Source organism: Capra hircus, assembly GCF_001704415.2.
Source record: "Capra hircus breed San Clemente chromosome X unlocalized genomic scaffold, ASM170441v1, whole genome shotgun sequence".
In the NCBI taxonomy this organism is placed as follows: domain Eukaryota; kingdom Metazoa; phylum Chordata; class Mammalia; order Artiodactyla; family Bovidae; genus Capra; species Capra hircus.
In genome coordinates this window covers 12,644,679-12,664,784 of record NW_017189517.1, presented here as the reverse complement: position 1 = coordinate 12,664,784, position 20,106 = coordinate 12,644,679, and the positions used below count along the sequence as shown (strand labels likewise).

The 20,106-nt window shown below is 38.2% G+C and overlaps 1 protein-coding gene across 6 annotated transcripts in view; it reads right to left on the bottom strand.

Moving 5' to 3' along the window:
* MBNL3 (muscleblind like splicing regulator 3) overlaps positions 1 to 20,106 on the bottom strand; it is a 136,561-nt gene that overhangs the window by 24,308 nt on the left and 92,147 nt on the right. For 4 of the 6 annotated variants that reach the window (XM_018044233.1, XM_018044234.1, XM_018044231.1 and 1 more), the window contains exon 3: positions 11,374 to 11,538. In XM_018044233.1, the coding sequence (XP_017899722.1) occupies positions 11,374 to 11,538 (165 nt within the window). Of the gene's footprint in view, positions 1 to 11,373; positions 11,539 to 19,447; positions 19,527 to 20,106 lie in introns of those variants that run through there. The other 2 variants (XM_013976262.2, XM_013976264.2) reach the window with 1 other exon arrangement.

The window sequence follows — 20,106 nt, the reverse complement described above, 5'->3', positions numbered from 1 at the left end:
CTTTATGAATTTGATGATTCAGGGTGTCTCAAAATTAGCAAAAATCTCAAATGGTAAAGTCACAGAAACAAGAAGAGCCATTATTATATTTTGTAAAGCTATTGAATTAAAAGGAAAACTGGCAGATGAGTGAATTTTCTAGATTACAGAATTATTAGTCACTAATAAATACTGATCAATTAATAATATTTAGTAATAGTGAACATGTAGCAATGCTTCCTATTATAATAGCTCTGAACTTCTGTATTTTTTTCCTTGCTTTTTTGGGGAAAATTTACTGGTTAATCTGGAATATATTTTAACCTTCTTAGGTTTGTTATATGTTCCAACTCATGAAAACAAGCTGTAAATTAATTGACAGTCTATATAAATAGTGCAAGGGGCTGCTGAAAAAGTTTAGGGTTTGTAAGTTTATACTGTATCATATTTACATTTTAAAGTTTGCGTTGTAGATTTTACAATCATTTCCTCTTTGGTATAAACTTGATTCTATAATGCTGTTTATTGAGAAGAAGTAGGTCTTTTTTTTTTTTTTTAATTCTCAACCCTTGGGCACAGCTGGAACTCCTGAGTTTCTTATTTATTTTCAAATGGACATTTCTGTTTTTCACCACCACCTCTGCCCCAGGGTAAGTATTCCATTTTCATGAATTTGAACATTCAAGGGCTTAGCTTTATTTAACAGCCACCTGTTATCAGGCAGCCGCAAGTTCACACATTCAATTTTAATAAGCAAATTTAATCCTTCCTGTACCTGTCTTGCAGCCCTTGATGTAAGTTGAGCTAAACATGAACCAATATGTGGGGTAGTGTTAATTTTAAAGAAAAAGGTACCTAACAGGTTGAATCTGATTTCTATATACAGCCCAAATTGACCAGGCACTTAAATATGTTTCAGATATTCACTCAAGCCTACAAATCATTTACTAAATATTTGAAAATATGAGAAAGCTTTTCTCTTAGAACAAAGGGTATGGATTTTCATCTTTCTTGAATCTTATAAAACCAACAAGAATGAATAAAAAGATCACCTAGAAAATTATTTATCCTCAGTGTGTCTTGAAGTATTAGCTGCTAGGTTAGGAATTCTCACAAGGTACTGGTTACTTGCATGTGTGTTTGCTAGTCGCTTTAATCATGTCTGACTCTTTGTGACCCTACGGACTTAGCCTGCCAGGCTCCTCTGTCCATGGGATTCTCCAGGCAAGAATACTGGAGTGGGTTGCCACGCCCTCCTCTAGGGGATCTTCCCGACCCAAGGATCAAGACCCAAGGATCAAACCGGTGTCTCTTATGTCTCCTGCATTGACAGGCGGGTTCTTTACCACTAGCGCCACCTGGGAAGCCCCAAGTACCTAGGAACTATCAGGGCCTTAGGAAATGCATTCTGAAATTTAGCGAACTGTCTCTAGAACAGTGGCATCTAATCTTTTTCAAGTCCCGAACTTCTCTGAGAGTCTGATGAGAGCTGTGGACCCTGCCCATGGAAAAATTCATATAGGTACAAATTGCGATCTCAAGAAGTTCAAGGACCTCATGAAACTCACCCCTGGGTTATGGAGTACTTACTGTCCAAGAGCTTGTGTTCCAGGGTAATAGTTGGCAACCATAGCCCCTGAACCAAATCCAGCCTGCCCTGTTTTTGTATGGCCAGAATGGTACAAGTGGTTTCTCTATTTTTATTTGTAGTTGATATACAATATTGCATTAGTTTCTGGTGTACAGCAAAGTGGTTCAGTTTTATATATTATATGCAAATACTTTAAAATATTATTTCCCATTTTGGTTTATCACAGGATATTGACTATAGTACCCTGTGCTATACAGCAGGACCTTATTGTTTATCTACTCTAGTTATAATAATAATAGCTTGCATATGCTAGTCCCAAACTTTCAATGCAACCCCCTCACCCATCCTCCTGGCAACCACCAGTCTGTTCTCTGTGTCTGTGAGTCTGTCTCTGTTTCACAGATAAGTTCATTTGCGTCACGTTTTACATTCCACATATAAATGATATCATATGGTATTTGTCTTTCTCTTTCTGACTTCCTTTACTTAGTATGATAATCTTTCAGTCCATCTATTTGCTGTAAATGGCATTGAAAAGTTCACTCCTTTTTATGGCTGATATTACATTATATATATATATTCTAATATACATATATAATTAGCTTATATATACATATATATATGGGGTATTATAAAATAGCACTGATATGAACATAGGGCTGCATGTATCTTTTCAAAGTTTTATCTGGATCTATGCTTAGGGGTGGTATTGATAGATCTATGCTATTGTTGTTGCTTAGTCACTAAGTCATGTCCAAATCTTTTTTGACCCCATGGACTGTAGTCTGCCAGGTTCCTGTGGGCATGGATTTCCCAGGCAAGAACACTGGAGTGGGTTGCCATTCCTGCTCCAGGAGATCTTCCAGACCCAAGGTTTGAACCCGCATCTCCTACACTGGCAGGCAGATTCTTTACCATCTGACCCACCTGGGAAGCCTGTGATTGATAGATCATATGGCAACTCTCTATTTTTTAGATTTCTGAGGCACCTCCATACCATTCTCCGTAGTGGCTGCACCAATTTACAACCCCACCAACAGTACAGGAGGGTTCTCTTGTCCCACATCCTCTCCAGCATTTGTTATTTTCTATATTGTAATATCTCATAACACATGAAAACTATATGCAATTCACGTCTCAGTTTCCATAAATAAATTCCACTCTGCTCACTCGTAGACCGACATAACGAAAAGCATGGATATCTGTTTTTTCTCGTTACAGAAAAACCTATGTAATATCCTCAAATCTTGTCTCTTGTCCCACAAAGGCTGACCTATTTGTTAGTCATTTAGAGAAAATTTTGCTCACCCTCATTCTACAGGATTCAAAAATATAAAGCATTCAATTTCTGAAGTAAAGCGCTAATTATATAAAAATCTATGGATGTGAATTTCATACTTGTAGCAAGATTACACAAATTGAAGAAGTTAGACTTGAGAAACAAATACTGGTGGATTCATGTTGATGTATGGCAAAACCAATACAATATTGTAAACTAATTAACCTCCAATTAAAATAAATAAATTTATATTTAAAAAAGAGAGAGAACAAAGAAACTCCACCAAAATAAAACATTGCTCGGTTGAAAAAAAAAATAAAGTGTTCACTAAAATGTTTTTTTACATAGTTACTAAAATTCACATTCTTAACTATTTATTTATAGAATAATAACTACTTGATGACTAAGAATGGGGAGATAGATGGAATCCTGTAAAGGAAAAATTTTAGGAGCCACCGCATTTTGATCTTAAAGGATTCTGAAGCACCTTTGAATAATAATACAATTCAGTGAAAACCGATGCCTCAAATAAATATCTCTAGTTTACACAGACATCTTAGGAACATTGATTTATTACTTAAGATGAGTTATTCCTCAAGGTAGTATAAAGAAATAAAACCTAATAACAGCCTAGATCTCTTTATAGTAACTTGAATAATATCCAGTGTCAGTCACAATTATTGTTGGATGAATCCAAGATACTTAACTCACTTAGGCTAATCCTGGCCTGAAGTGAAGATCATAATTGAGGCCTTCCCTCTAAGCACCTGTCTAAAGGTGGACAACTAAACATTTTCTTTTATAGGATGGTAAACATTTGGTAACAATTTGTTGACTTGATTTTAATGCCAGAAATATAGCATTCTTAACTTGAAGTGCTCATAATATCATATCACTCACTTACAAGCATTTATAGAGTATAAAAAGCAGCCCCTTTCACCATCACCATGTAGATTTCTATCCTTGGATCCCAAAGCACAATGAAATGTATCATTTTCATTTTCATCAGACTTGATGTTCACAAGGAGCACAACTGACTAATTTTGTTTTAGTTTTTCCTTGGTCATCTCCACACTCTTTGACTGGTGTTATGGGGACACTAACGGAGGCCCACATAATCTCCAGACTAGTTGATTGCTCCCTCAGTAATTGAGAGTGAACTTTATAAACAGATGCAAGCTGATAGTGGTGTTTATGTACTAATCATACTTGTTAATAAATAAGCCACTGTGGCTCAAAAGAGAGTGAAGAAAAATACATTCAAGAATCAAAAGTGAATAGTTATCCTCAACTAAACCTGGCTTTTCTGACCTTATTAATCATGGAAGTCTCATAATAAGGGGAAGCATTGAAGGGAGGGAGGTAGGTGAAGGATTGATAGATTATTGTGGGTATAATAGGTGTAAAGTCAAGCAAACAAGAGGGGACAAGTTATGGTTTGGATCTCCCTATAAGTGGTAAGAAGCTGTAGAGCAGGCCACAAATTATAACCAACAGCATAATAGCAGGTGTTTCCTAGCGAAGGGTCTGGTAAAAGGGTAAATGACTTTTTTCTTAGTTGGGGGGCGGGGAGGGTGGATTTTAACTTTGTTACTGAGACATGAACAAGAACTTCCCTAAAAATTATTTGTTGCTAAATCACTGTATAATAACATTAGCAATTCAATTAACTTCAGTATAGCAGTAGGAAAGAAAAAGTATTTTAAAAATCAATGACTACTTAATTTTAACAACAGGCATGAGAAAAAGGGTTTGGGGGAGGGTAAAATAACAAGAGCTGAGAAAAGCAAAAAGGCCACAGAAAGCCTGGAGACTAGAGATATCTCAATGCAAATCCATGATAAATGGATGCAAGGGGTTATAATTATCAGTGGTTTAACAGAGCACCACCACCACCAAAACAACACAAAATTAAACAAAACCTTTCATGGCTCATATAAAAAAATCACTCTACAGAGGAAAAAAAAAAAAAGCTCAAAGCTATAATAATACAAAGGATCAGGTAGAAGTCAGAAACTAAGGGGATCACAAAAAAATTAATCCATCATCTTACTATTGCTAGATCATATATTCCTAGGGGATAGAGACTATTTCTAATTTACCTTTTTATCTGTTTCTTACTCTTTTAAATGCCTGGCATGAGTAGACACTCAAGAAATATTTCATCAATTGAGTCAAAATGGATTCCTAAACCACTGATTACTTTTAGGTTTACCAGTTAGAAAAATCGAAATAAAAAAACAAAACAAACACTCAGGGATCAAAAGCAGTGGTAGAGAATTCCAATAGTGGCAGAGAATTCCATCTGTTTTGCTCCCTGGTGGGGAAAACTTTAAGCAGAAGACCACTCCCAAACTGTCTTTTGATACAGATGTGAAATGGTACATAATATACCCACACCCACACATATGTATGCATGCAGTTTTTAACTGGAGTGGCTAAGTCATCAGTATCAAAAGGTATCCAATGAAGAGTTTCCAAAAAAAAAATGGTTTAGTGATAATATAGACTGAAATATACAACTTATTACAAAAAGTGTGGTTCCAGGGGACAAGTGAATTGCTAATGTGATATTCACAGAATGGCTGAAGAGAGGAGACTAGGTGAAGGAGGGTTTCAAATAATATTTAGTTCATCTATAAAGATTGTTATGGCTTCCCAGGTGGCCCTAGGGATAAATAATCTGCCTGCCAATGAAGGAGACATAAGACACACAGGTTCAGTCCCTGGTTCGAGAAGATTCCTGGAGGAGAGCATGGCAACCCACTCCAGTATTTTTGCTAGGAGAATCCCATGGACAGAGGAGCCGGGCAGGCTACGGTCCATAGGGTCGCAAAGAGTCAGACACGACTGAAGTGATTTAGCACGCACATAAAGATTATTATGGCAGATTAGGATTATTGGGGAGAAAGATTACTGGGTGGGGAGGGCAGCTATGTTTTTTCACACTAGGTCTCCTCATGGCCCTGTCACTGACAAACCATTGAATTTTGTTGATCTAGGCAAGAGGATGGTGATAAGAAAAAAAAAATCATCCTCTCTAGGTGAGGCTACCAAGCATTGGGTTTGTTTCTTGTTGCTGCTGTGATTTTCTTTATCCTCCGCCAGGGAAAATGAGTTTCACAGACCTTCTCAACTTCCTGCCTTCATCTCGATGGCGATGAACGGCAAGCCATGCTGAGGTAGCTGCTGGAGCTTAGACTGTGACCGTGAGCAGGAAAGCTAATAGGCCCACATGGTCTCATTAGCACCCTGCTCTCACCAACTGAGCTAACCGGCCCCAGAGGAGAAAGACACAAAATGGGCTGAGAGACGATTACATTTTAATTTATCCCCTGGGAATATACGAGGGAGGATAAAGGGAGTGTTGAGATTGGTTAGTATCAAAGAAAGTATGCACTGTGAAAGATAGCATGTACAAATGCCCTCTGTTTGGTGGCAGAAGTGTAGCACTTTCGTTTCACTTAAAAAAAAAAAGATTTCACCTTGTGTATTAAACCGAGTTGGGGCAAGGCAGCAAAGCTCCTGCTGTTGTGATTTCTTTTGCTTTACTGTGAAAGGAGCTTTAAGCTGTGTGACATACACAGCCTCAGGAAGGGACCTGAATAACTATTCTACCTTGGACCAGTAATTGCAATCAGGAATGAATCCAGGATCTGAGGGGCCTGCAGTTTAGGTTGTTGGGTAGAGAAGGGGAGCCTTAAGAACAAAGAGTATACAAATATTTTTGGCAAATTTAATAAACACATTGCTAGGCCTCCTCCCAGGGCTGTGGAAGGAGACCATGCAAATTAAGGGGCCCAGAGCCTTCCTTTGGTAACCTCAAGGAAAGCCTGGGAACAATCTATAGAACAAATACATAATATTAGGTCTCAGTTGCTATATCTAAAAGTAAAATCTTTTCTAATTTTTTAGAAAACTTAGTAAAATCTTGATAAAATTTGGGGCTCGTAGCATGATACCACTTCAAACACTCCTGTGATATGATCTGATTAACCTCAAGGCAATGTGGATATTCACATAACAGCCATAAATATATAAAGAGCATATTAATCTTATAACTACATAATTCCTGTCATCTACTGACTTGAACATTTTGCAACAATCACTTTACAAAATACAGAATGTCACTACATTAAGATGAAAGAGATTAAATGTCATCATTTATTATTTCATGAGTAGGTAAACTGAGAAACTCAGTGAAGAATCTTCATTAACATTCAGTGTAACTTCTGTACTAACCATGAGACTGGTAATCTAGAAAAAAAATTTTTAACAGAAGAGCCCTGAAAACAGGGAGATAACATAAATACTTCAGCCAATAGTTTACATGAAATAGAAAATCTATAACTGACGTGACTATGCAAAATGTATAATGTATCGTGGTGAGGAAAGGATATTATCCTTTCATCTTTAATTATGAAATGATTTATCATTTTCAAAAATTAAAAAAGTAAATAAATATTTTGCAGTTTTACTTCTTTTCATTTAAATCTGTCCTAGTCCAAAAGTGCACAGGGTAAGATAATATCTTAGAGCTCCTATTTAATTAAAGAAAAACCCTTGAAACACTGGAGTCTAAAACTACTGATATTATTAATTAGTATATATCCCTTCCTCCTGTCTACTGGAACTTCCTACTTATCCCTATTTGGTCCTGAAGTGTCACCTCACCTTTATTCCTTACTACATTAATGTCAGATAGACATATAAGCTTGTTTCTTTTTTTTTTTTTCCACATAAGCTTGTTTCTGAGAAATGTACGTGGTAAATAGAATTGTAAAAATGATGTAAAATGGTGGGGAGGGTCTAGACAACATCAGATGATTCTATCTGCGATAAAGAAAAAGGCTGAAGTCCTGTGTTTATAGATTCTGTGGTTTGGAATACTATGACTTGGCCACAGGAATGCAAGCCATGAAAAGCATACAGCAGACCAGAGGACTTGGCACACTGCTGTGGCTGAGCCAATAACCTCTACATAAATCATCAGGTGCATACACTCAACTGGGTCAAGTTTACCTTCAGGTAAAGAACTGCCTCCATGTGAATCAACCACATTCAAACAGAGAAAGGAAAGGTATTTACTAGATTATACAAAATGTCTGAGTCAAAAATATTTTTATAGCCTATAACATCATATCCACCATACACACATACATACATTACATCTAGCAGTGAGAATCCTTCCTTGGAAATTTCTTTCTGTGATGAATATTCCAAGTTATGAAAAGATCTGAAACTCCGAACATTATCTGTGCTCAGAAGTTGGAACCCAGTGTGTCTGCTTGCCCTAAAATTCTTCTCCAGTGCTGTTTGTCTCTTAATTATGCCAAGGGGAGTTCTTAATTGTATAATTTTTTTTTTTTTTGCTGTGAACATCAGCAGCTCTTAAACTGCACTGAAAAATACTAGGGCGTCGCACCCTTTGTGTCACTTACTAAACTTCCTCAATAAAGCTACCAAAAGCTTTCTGAGGTAGAATTTTATATTCACAAATGTCAATTCAGATCTGTTAGATACAGTGAACAAACTTGCCTGCTACAGCAAGCATTCCACCCAAATTGACTAGGTGTGGCTTTTTTTGTTTTCATTGTTCAGTCACACTGAACAGAATCTGTTCTCTGGCTACATCTAGGTTGTCATTCTCTTTATCTGTGGGCTTGTAATAAGCAAACCGTACTCAATTTTCCAAAAGCAGATGTGCTCTTCCGGTATCCTAGAAACAGATCAAAGTGTGGTTTGTGGGAAGACATAAGGTTCAAGGCAGTGACACCAATGGGTCTTAATATGCAGCCAGACAAACAACAGGACTGGAAATTTAAACATTAGCTTGAATATTTTAGGGAAAAGAATCAGATGATCAGAGTAGGAGGGATGTACAGTTAGAAGGGATAGACAGTTATTTAGGGAGAGTAGGTACCAAAGAAACGAAGTAAAATTATACGTTACTTTCATAGTAAAATCAAGATCCATAATAAAGAACATTTCTTTCAAGTCAGACTGGTAAATGTCACTTAAAATTGCTCACGCTAGCTCAATGACAACATGCCCACAAGGCAGCTTTCTAGACCACAAAAGAGGATCATATCAACCATCTTGAGGTTAGCTTTTTGTACACATAATAACTGCAGAAATTAATCTTTCATCAGTTTATCACATCATAACAGCTATTGTTAAATAATCTACAAGGTAGAAAAGCAATTTCCAATTGTTCCCTGGGGTCTTCTAAGTAATGTCTCATGTCTTGTGCTATGCTGCAAAATAAATAGTACTCCTGTGAGTCATAACAGTCATATTCTGCAGCCTGAAATTACCCTCATTGAAGAAAAAAGGGAAATGTATTCTATTATAGAAAGCATGGAGAATCAAATTAGAAAGCATAAGAAGCTGAAAAACTCAATGAATCTCTCACTGGACTCCAAAAAAGTCACTCCCTGATCAATAATGCATGAAGGGTTGAGACCTGGCATGGAGATACTCGACGGGAGGCTCAACAGAAGATGAAGAGTCTGCCTTCTGTCTTTACCCCTATCTTACCCCAGGCCCTTGCTCTCTTGATTCTCTGAAATAGGGCAGTTGATTGATGTCCCTTGACCTTTGAAAAAATATAGGCTCCAGCTGCATAGGAAATGCTGGGCTCAGGTGTGTGATAAAATCTGGCTCCTATTCTTTGCTCAGTCTGAAAATGGGACATCCCACAAGAGGCCAAGAGCGGTAGCAGTGGGTAAAAGGCTCTTGCTTTACTCCCCATCTACTCACATTTTCTGGACTCACCAAGCATATTCATTTCTCTGTGGCTTTATTTATACTATTCTCAGTATCTAGAACACTTTCTCTTCCCTATCCCTTCAAAACCAAGAACAAACTGAAATACATTAGTGTTTGAAAGCTAAGGACAGAGTTTGGAGGAGTTCAACCATATAAAGTATTACTAAAGGTCAAAGTGGAACTCCAGGGAGCTCACTGGTGACATTCTGGGAACGAATTTATCAATGTAATTAATCAGCACTGAATTCCAAGGCAAGTATTTTTGGCAAATGAGTAAACACATGAAATCTATTTATTTTAGTTAAAATTTTCTAGACATCCTGGAAAAAGTATCATGGAACAAAATTTCAGTGACTTGTTAATGCCCCTAGGACCAATTTTTTGCATTATTCATAAAGATGTACCAATTAAGGGGTGCCCTATCTACACAGATGTCCTTGAATTCTGAGAAACAACTTTGTAATGAGATATGTTTTGCTGAGAGCAGACTGACCTACTCCCACACTTTCCGTATATCTAAATATTACATACATCTTTCAGTTTTCAGTGTGTTCATTATATAGTAGTCACCAATGAAATGGGTTACAAATACAGATAACACAACCCTTTCCAAGTACTAGCCTGATAATGGTTTAAAGGAAGTAGGCCAGCTGGAATTAGAATGAGACACCATGGAACCAAATATGAGACCTGGAGGAACTCAGTAGACAGGGACAGTTTTCAATTCCATCTCAAACAGTCTAAGGCCAAACTGCAACTGTATATTTTAAGGTATTAAGACAAAATGAATTCTCTGTAGGATACTTAAATCACTTTTTAAGTGATCCATTTAAACTCAATGATCCAAACAAATACTAGACATTGGTCTAGAATGACACCAAAATATTAATTTCACCAAGGGAAACTCTGTGGCTTGGTTAAGTTAAAACCCCCATCAAACACCTGGCCAGTATCCCTCAAGACTGTTAAGGTCATGGGAAACAGAAAGACTGAGAAACAATCACAGAGCAGAAAAGAGAGCACAGATAGGATTCAAATAAATACACTAATACTCCAGATTGGACACTGTAACAGAAAGAGCACACTAGCGAAATATCTGGTGAAGTCTGAAGAAAGTCTGGAGTTATTAGTTAATAGTAATGTGTAGATGTCAGTTCCTTAGTTTTGACAAATAAACTGCATATAAGGTATTAAAAAGTGGGAAAAACAGGTGATGGGTAATATGGTAAGTCTCAGTACTATTTTTGCAACTTTCCTTTAAATTTAAAATTATTTTAAAGTGAAAAATCTATTTAAAAGTAACAAGAGAACTATCAAAGAGCAAGGAAATTTACCTGAATTAATATCCTAAACTAAAAGGTTTTTATGTAATAATAATCAAACCTCCTGTCTTCTTAAAATGTCCCTGCTCCTTTTATTAGTATTCTTCTATAAATTACATTTTTTGTTTTATTAATTTGCTGCATTGGGTCTTAGTTGTGGCACTCAAGATCTTCAGTTCCCTGAACCAGGGATAGAACCCAGGCCTATAAGCTACATTCTTGGTTCCTGCAACCAGTGTTTAAATCTAACACACCTGATTGCTCCCTTCACATGCATAACATCTTTGGGGTGTCAATTAACATATTAGCTTGCATCCTCAATCCTTCGGTGGCAACTTCCCAAAGTCCTTGCCAGGTTATTCCAGTGTAGATATGCACCCTTAAAAAAGGACATACATATGCAATTTTGAAAAAGCAGAGCTGTGACTTACAACTGATGGCATCTGAGCATTTTGGAACATAAACTGCATCTGCTGGGCGAACATGGCGGCGGCACTCTTTTGTTGAATCAGATTGTTCCGTCCATTAATTTCCAGCTGCGTTTTCAAATGTGGAGGAGGGTGAAGGTACTTGCAGTTTTCTCTGGCACACCGGCCCTAAAAATGAAGGATTTTATGAATTGACATTAATATATTTAAAAATCTGGTGTGGCTAAGAAAGTAAGAAAAGTTTATTTATCTCTTAGCATGTGGGATGAACTGTTCGAAGTACTTTATGTGAATTAATGTATTCTGTCTTGATACACACCCCCTAAGACTGACACTCTCATCATTCTTATCTTCCAGATGAGAAGATGAAGAGGAGTTGCACAGCTAACAAGTGACAGAACCAGAACTAAAGCCTAGTCTGACTCCAGAACTCATTCTCATAGCCACCTTGCTCTGCTCCACTTTGGTATGCATCAACTTACATTTAAAATGCAAAATATCAGGGATAGTATATAATCATAATATTACAGACATAAATAAAAATTTCCCAACATGAGACATAAAATCAAATATGATCTAAGACGTGGACCTACATATGTAATCAGCAAAAATAAGGAAAAATGTTAAATATATACACGTAAATGTATCTTGTAACTTCTAGATCCATTATTCTGAACAATTTTGGCTCTAAAGTTCTTTCTCCTGAATCCATATAATGTGAGAAACTTCTTAAAATCCACTGATATTTTGTTAACTGAAGAATAAATCTCTTCTACCTCATAGTTATGCTGTTCTTTAGGTTCTAGAGGGAATGGCCCCAGATCATTTGGATAACTGACACCCAAGTATATTTGGGAGTGTCAGGTATTTGAATGTTTTAGAGATGGTTTAAGCACTTCCAGACAGGATCATATGGCAGTCCTGTGGAACCAAACATGCCTTTGGTGTTACCTAAATGCTGATATGGCTGCTAATTATGGTGTTTACTGTGTGGCAGCACAAGGATGTCAGTGACCAGGTATTTATCACATTGTCAAATGTGTTATGTTGTGTTTGTTTAACTCAAGTACTGTACAAAGCAGCTAACGATGATCCCATTTGGATTACTAAATCTGCCATAATCCCTTTAAGATAAGCACAACTGCAAGCCATTCTTTTTCCCACAGTTGCTTAGATGCTTTAGAGCAGGAGCTTGCTGGAGGGAAGGGTGGAAAAAAAAAAGGCAACTTTTTTGTACCCAAGAGTGCAAGTTGCTAGGCCACCTGAATTCCCAGGAGAAAATCAGTTAGTTCAAGTGTTTTCAACACATGCTATGAATTTTCTGTATTTATGATACTTCAATGGACTATATTAATCACTCTTCCATATTTAGTTATCTTGTTATTAAAGCACTCCTGTAATTTCACTGGGAACAAGGTGTGGCCCTGAAAATTAGAGAGTTACCTATAATGTTGGGGTTCCCTTGTGGCTCAGCTGGTAAAGAATCTGCCTGCAATGCAGGAGACTTGGGTTTGATCCCTGGGTTCGGAAGATCCCCTGGAGAAGGTAAAGGCTACCCACTCCAGTATTCTGGCCTGGAGAATTCCATGGACTCTATAGTCCACACGGTCACCAAGAGTCGGATACTGACTGAGCGATTTTCACTTTCTATAATGCAAAACCAGAAGCACTGCAAATGCTCTTTTAAATATCAGGTCAATGGGATGAGATGGCTCTTTTACCTCCCCTGGCAGGGAACTGAGTATAACTTAAAACATAGCTTGATAAATCCAGGTAGCCACTATTATTTTCCATTAGGCTTCTCATTCTGTTTCCAATTTGATCAATTTATTTTTAATCAAATTATTTATAAAATCAAACAATATCTGAGTTTCAACGTACCTTAGAAAAGAAAGCATTTATCGGTAGAGTCGAGGGTGGTATGAACCCAGTCCTCCTGAACTCATAAAGGTAGGAACAACCACATAATTTCAGCACATATAAGGACTATAAGTGAAGTGAAAGTTGCTCAGTTGTGTCCACCTCTTTGTGACCCCATGGACTATACAGTCCAGGGAATTCTCCAGGCGAGAATACTGGAGTGGGTAGCCACGGGATCTTCCCAACCCGGAGATCGAGCCCAGGTCTCTCATATTGCAGATGGATTCTTTACCAGCTGAGCCACAAGGGAAGCCCCAAGGAAATCCTCCTATGCGCTAATGGAAGTTCCCCTCCCCTCCATTAACATAACATGTCCCCCTAAGAGAAAATGTTAATTCTCTCTACATCTACTGCAAGGCAAAGATAGTCAAAATTTCAGTCCCTAGATTCTTTACCCAGCGTAACTGGGATTATCTGGGTCGAAATTAACAGCTCAGGGGAATTGGTGGCACATAGAGCCTTCCACAGCCAAGCACGGCAGTTTTATACTTCCAGGGTTTCTCTTTCTCCTCCTACTTCCCCAAGGTAGAGTCCTAAATCCTCTGCTCTCCTCTTTAATCTCTTTCCCCTGGAGAAATAAAGTCCAAGTAAAGTTTCATCTCTCACTGCAATTGCTCAGATCTTAAATCTCGATCTCTATCTCTGACCTCTCTTCTGAATTTCAGGCCTTTTTTAAAATCACCAACTGCAGTTGCATTTAGAAATCCTGCCCCCTAACCAGCTCTAAATAACTTACTCCTGACCTTCCTTCTCCTCAGACTACCTTTCATCTTCCTGCCTACTAGCATTTAGGACTATTGCTCCAGTTCCCCGGCTATGGGATAGCTGCATAGCAGCACTGAAAAAAGAAACCAGGCTCTTGCTGAGCAGGACCGCCTTAGGATCACAAACCCACCTCGACAGTTTTCCCTGGCCAGTGGCAAACACAACCAGAACCATTTAAATAGGACACCATCTGTAACCCACCCCCAATTGGATGAGGACTGTCTCTTATACTCAGGAATTCAAAACAGTAGATCATTTTTTTTAAAAAAGGAAAAGGAACACATTAAGTTTTTGCCATTTGTTAACAGTTTAAAGATTTTTTTTAAATTTATTTAATTGGAGGCTAATTACTCTACAATACTGTATTGGTTCTGCCACACATCAACATAAATCCGCCACGGGCGGACACGTGTTTCCCATCCTGAACCCCCCTCCCACCTCCCTCCCCGTACCATCATTTACATTGAATGTAATCAGAGGGGAGACGAGGGCGGGAGAGAACATGCTTTATTTGGCCCATTTCCTGCCAATGTACAGATAAAGGATTGCTACCTGCCTCTGTGCATTTACATTACTGTCCTTTACAAATAATAAGTTTTCTTAAGCTTTTTCTTGGGAAACTAATGACATTTTTACAAAGCAAACACAGTACACAGAAATAGAAAAAAAAAAAGAATTACACTTTAAAAATCACATCAAGCTAGGTTATAAAACTAAAGTATGGAATTTGAGGCAGCCTAAGATTTTTAAAAAACTTACTCATCTTAGTTATGAGATTGTACTTGATTTATAAAGTATTCTTTTTTGAATGACAGAATCCATAATTTAATTCTATAACAATGCAAATGTACAACACCACTACCTTACCAGAGATTGCTGCTCATGTTAAAGAACGCTTATAAAAGAGAAAAAACCCTGCATTTCCAATCGAAACAATAGATGAGACCAAATAATTTAATATAAATGTTATCTGTGGAATACAATATTTCAAAAGAAAGCCAAGCCCCTTAAATTTTTTCAAAACAACTTTAGGACTCAGGGTAATATATGTACAACACTCGGTAGCAATAAATCTCTGTATTCATTCTTCAAGACGCCCAAACTTAATTATAGGGCAAAATACTTTTATTGGAGTTGGGGAGGGGGTGGCAAACTTTGTTTTTGACATTTGCTAACATTTGCTTTTAGTCCCTGTAGGGGATTAAGGATTTCATAAGCACGTATGGATGAGATGGGGTGGAGGCAAAGGATGGATTTGCACAGCACAGTACGTAATCACTTAGTGTTTTTCTGTCCTTTGGAAAACCAGTGACTATGAAGTTTTCCAGAGGCCAGCTAAGCACCGTGAATGGGCCACAAGACTTTATCACACCAGGTCTGTAACAGCCCAGAAGGTATCTTGGCAGAAAAATATCACCTGTTGGGTTTCCCAAGCCAAGTCAGTGGTGTCCAACCTCCTTCTAGACCCACAGGTTCAAGAGTTGCCATGTGCTCAGTGCAGACTCACAAAATTAAAGAAATCAGAGTGCAAGCTCATTTAGGCTTGCCTCAATTTCACGCCTTTTCCATTTCCTTTGGCCTTAAAAACAAATCATTCTCATCAGATCTTTCACTGTGATACTGAGTCAAGAAAATAGCAAAGTGATTTGATAAGAAAGTGATTCTCTGCTGAAATAAGTGTTACTATATCTATGCATCTCCCTGCTCCCCTATTCCATCTACTCTCTTTGAAAAAAGCACCCAAAAAGCAGCACGGAGAGAAAATGACCAATGAAATTTCTGAAATACATCAAAAAGTTGATGACAGACAAAGGAAAAAGTTGCAGAGCATTCATACAACCTCCAAAACTCAAATCTATTCCTTTTCCTTACCTTCAGGCTTTTCACAGTACAAAGCCTTCGACTGAAAGAGAAAAGTAGCATTGTAGAGATTCAAATCCCACCTAAGTCTTGGGAGTTTTGAGAATGAGTCTGTCAGAGACAAGACTTTCCAGGCACTTGGTGGTAGAAAACTCCTGTGAAATGTACTTTTTTATGTTCATGAGACAAAGCTCTACCATCCATCAGAATAAGAAAAGGACCCCAGGAAGCTGAAAATTACCCTTTGTCAGTCACCAGTATCTTAACAGGAACAGCTGTTTGCAGAATGACTTGCTTCTTCAAATACATTAGGAATTATGGGGGGGGGGGGAACCTCTCAAATACAATAATAACTGGATTACCTTTTCAAAGACATCTCATTGCTCTGCTATACTACCAAGAGATAAATGTTAAATAAAGCCAACAAATAGGTGATTTGATTTCTATAAGAAAATGATTTCATTTTAATGATCATGTATTAAATGAAAAAAACCTCTTGATTATACTGCCCAACTAAAACATACTTACATGCATGGACATGGCTTCTCAGAGGAAGTAACAGTGATTTTAGAATAACACATGATCTGTACTAGGTTGTCTGGTTCCTACAAAAATCACGGACCTTTTAAAGGCTAGGAACATTTTAAAGGCTAGGAACATTTTAAAGGCTAGGAACAATCTGAAACAGCTAAAAGGCAACATCAACATAAACTGAGTATCAGCCAGATATCAACACACTAATGGCAATTTCCCACTTTCTCTTAAGAGTTGTTTTTATAAAAATGTGTATCCTCCAGAATTGTACCATTTATGAATACTAAGATATATACACAAAAAGCATCCTTAAAATCTTACATATAACTCAATTTAAACTTGGGATACAGACAAAAAAATCTTTCTTTAAAAAGCCTTTAATAAACCACTTCCTGAGTATACTGAAGGCAAAATTAATGAGGCCGACCGTCCCTCCACCATGGAGAGGGCAGGCAAGCACTCCACCGCCTCCCCAACCAAGTCAGCACTGCATCTCTCCTGAACTCTGCTTTTTTTTTAATGTTATTGAAGTCTAGTTGATTTACAATGTTGTGTTAATTTCTGCTCTACAGCAAAGTGATTTTATATATATATATATATATATATATATATATATTCTTTTTCATATTCTTTTCCATGATGGTTTATCATAGGATATTGAATATAGTTCTCTGAGCTATATAGTAGGAGCTTGTTGTTTATCCATTCTCTGTATAATATTTTGCATCTGCTCATCCCAAACTCATGAACTCTGCTTTTTTGACATCCCATATACATATACAGAGGGCAATGACTTTGGTGCAAACCAGAGACCAAGTCTGAATAAGTAAGAAGCTGGGAGGAGAGCAGAAGAATTTTCTTGCCTATCTGCCTCAAGAAAGCTTTCGAATGGTGACCTCCAAAAGATGGAGGGAGGAGGAGTTCAACAATCACACTGTTGTTCTCTGTAACAGCCCATGAGATAACCTGATTACCAGAACTGAAACATGTAGGGCTGAACCGGATTTTAAGGAACATCTCCTGCACCTTTATCTTACAGAGAAAGTGAAGGCCAAATTGATGATGTGGCTCGTCCTAATTAACAAGCAGCTCAGTAAGGACAGAAGCCAAGTTTCCAGACTCTCACTACCCAATATGGATTTTCAGTTCAAATGACTCTTTCTCTATAAAGATTTTCCTGAAACCATGTTCCCACCCCCACTCCCCCACTCCCTTTTATCTCTCCCTCGTTTGTGCTTCCAGCTGCATCTTGTACTCAGTTTTATCATAGCACTTATCACTGTGTACATTGATAAATTGTTTGCATGCCTATCTCCCCATTCGACTTTGAGTTTGTTTAAAGGCAAGACTGTATCTTCCTCATCTTTGAACCTTCAGGGCTGTTTCTGTGCCTGGTGAATAGTGACTACTCTATAAAAGTTTGTTGAGTGGATAAACTTTGTGGGAATAATTTTATAGGGCATCACAGTAAGCCAGCCTTAGAAGCCTAATTGCTTCTCTTGCTATTTCCTTCCCTAAGTTCTTTCTTCTTCCTCCAAGAAGAGAACAATAGCCAACACATGACTGAGGCTGTTCCTGGTTTTCTGATTCAAATGAACCGTTATTTTATTCAGGTATAGTAAATAGTTCATTTGTTACTGCTTATTTTTTTAAATGAATATATACTCTGACATGTATGTGACCATCATGGCTGAAAATTCCTGGTCATCCAGTATACACTGAATCAGAAATGTTGCGAACCCGAGGCACGCAGACACAAACCCTGGTATAATTCCCAGGGGTCTGTGGTCACAAGAACCCCCAGGATATAGAGCCCCTACAAAACTGAATAAAGGAACCTGCAGCAGATTCATATTTAATCAACACCTGGGCTTGCCCAAGGGGAGCACTGCTTTTTGAGGGTCAGTTTAGAATAAAGTGCCTCCTCCAACTGCTCCATCCCCACTCTTCATTTCTCTAACCAGCTGCAAGTCAAATTCCCTGAAGCTACTTAGACAAAGGTGGAATATAAGGCTTTAGTATAATCGCATCGGGTGAGGCATTCCCGTGCATCTCTACTGACCTCTTACAACAAAAATGTTTCTGCTATGCTTAAGACGCATATTCAGCTGTATTCACGTTAAACATTGATTCTCAAATAATCATGAGCTTGAACTTTTTCTGAAGAACAAATAACACCAAAAATCATAGTTGCTGTTCCTAGTGAAACCAAGCCTGCCTCCCTAATACCCCAGGTCTGCTCCCTGCCCACTTCCCAATTTCCCCCGCTGTGGTCTAACACCTTCAGTTGCTTGAGAAAAATGTGATATCTGTTCAATATGTTCCTCACGAATGTATCATCTGTTTACAAAACAGACAACCAGAATCAAATTAAAACCCCCAAACAACTGAAGCACACCAGTACCAAGTTACCAAAAGTCAGAGGCGTTTCTGATGCTAAGTATTCATGGAAGCTGTCTTTAATGTAGTTGATGGCTGCCAACAGAAAATGTCATTAAAACACAGAAAAAGAGGTAAGAATGAAAAGAATGACACTGAATTTGTTACTCCAAGAAATAAAATACACAGAAAACCATGCAACTTCAAGAAGCTACTTACTACATAGGCTTCCTTAGGAAGCAACATAAAGGGGTGTCTCCCTCCACCCTTAGGCAGTCAGATCTCTGGCTCTCAGCGTTGCCTCGGCTCCCTTTTCTGGACACCCGTCCAGTCACTACAGCGACTCAGAACCAGGACAGAATGGACACTGCCTGCTTGTACCCTTTCTTCCCGGCTAGGGCTTCCATCTGGGCTCACACCTAGGGTTGCCAGATTTATCAAACGAAAACACAGGACTCCCAATCAAATCTGAATTTCCCATAAACAAGGGCTCATTTTTAAGGATAAGTATGCCCCATACAAAATATTATCTGACAACCCTCTCCCTATCTATTCGTCCACTCCAGTGAGTTCAGCTAAATAAAGTCAAATCCTCAAAAACCCATTTACCTCCCTTTACCTTAAGGTCATAAGCAGCCCCCTCCATTGGAAACAGCCTAGGCTCTACTAGGCCTTCAGTTCCCCCAGAGCAAAGCAGAAGGCCCTCTCAGTCCCAGCTTACCTGACCAGCTGCAAGGAATTTAAGGAAGTTGACTGTTGGAGAAAGCAATTTTTTACTCCCTGGCTCCTCCCACCAAAAGCTTCACACGGCTCCCTACCCAGTCAGCCACTCCACTTTCCCAACCACTGTGGCGCAACAACTGTGTATTCAAATGACTTTGATGCCTGCCTGCCAGAGCTCCTCCTTTGGACTAGGATGGGGGGAGGGCGTGGTGAGTGACCACTGTGCCGATCTCCTGACTCTTTAAGTCTATATAAATTTTCTTGAACATATGAATTATTACAGGAAGAGGAGGCTTTTATGTTTTAGTTTTTTTTTTTTTTTTTAGCAGGGGGAGGGAGAGGAGAGCAGATTAACTTTCATTTCTTCAGTCCTGTCGGTGGCATACTCAAATTCAAGCAAAAGTCATCCAGTGAAGCTCAGGAAAACATCTGCTTAAGCATCATGTTTCTACAAGCACACAGAAGATGGATGCAGATCATATTCACAACGTACAAAACCCGGCATGAATAGCCATTATTTGCATAGATGTCTTTTACAGTCAAGCCTTGATTACT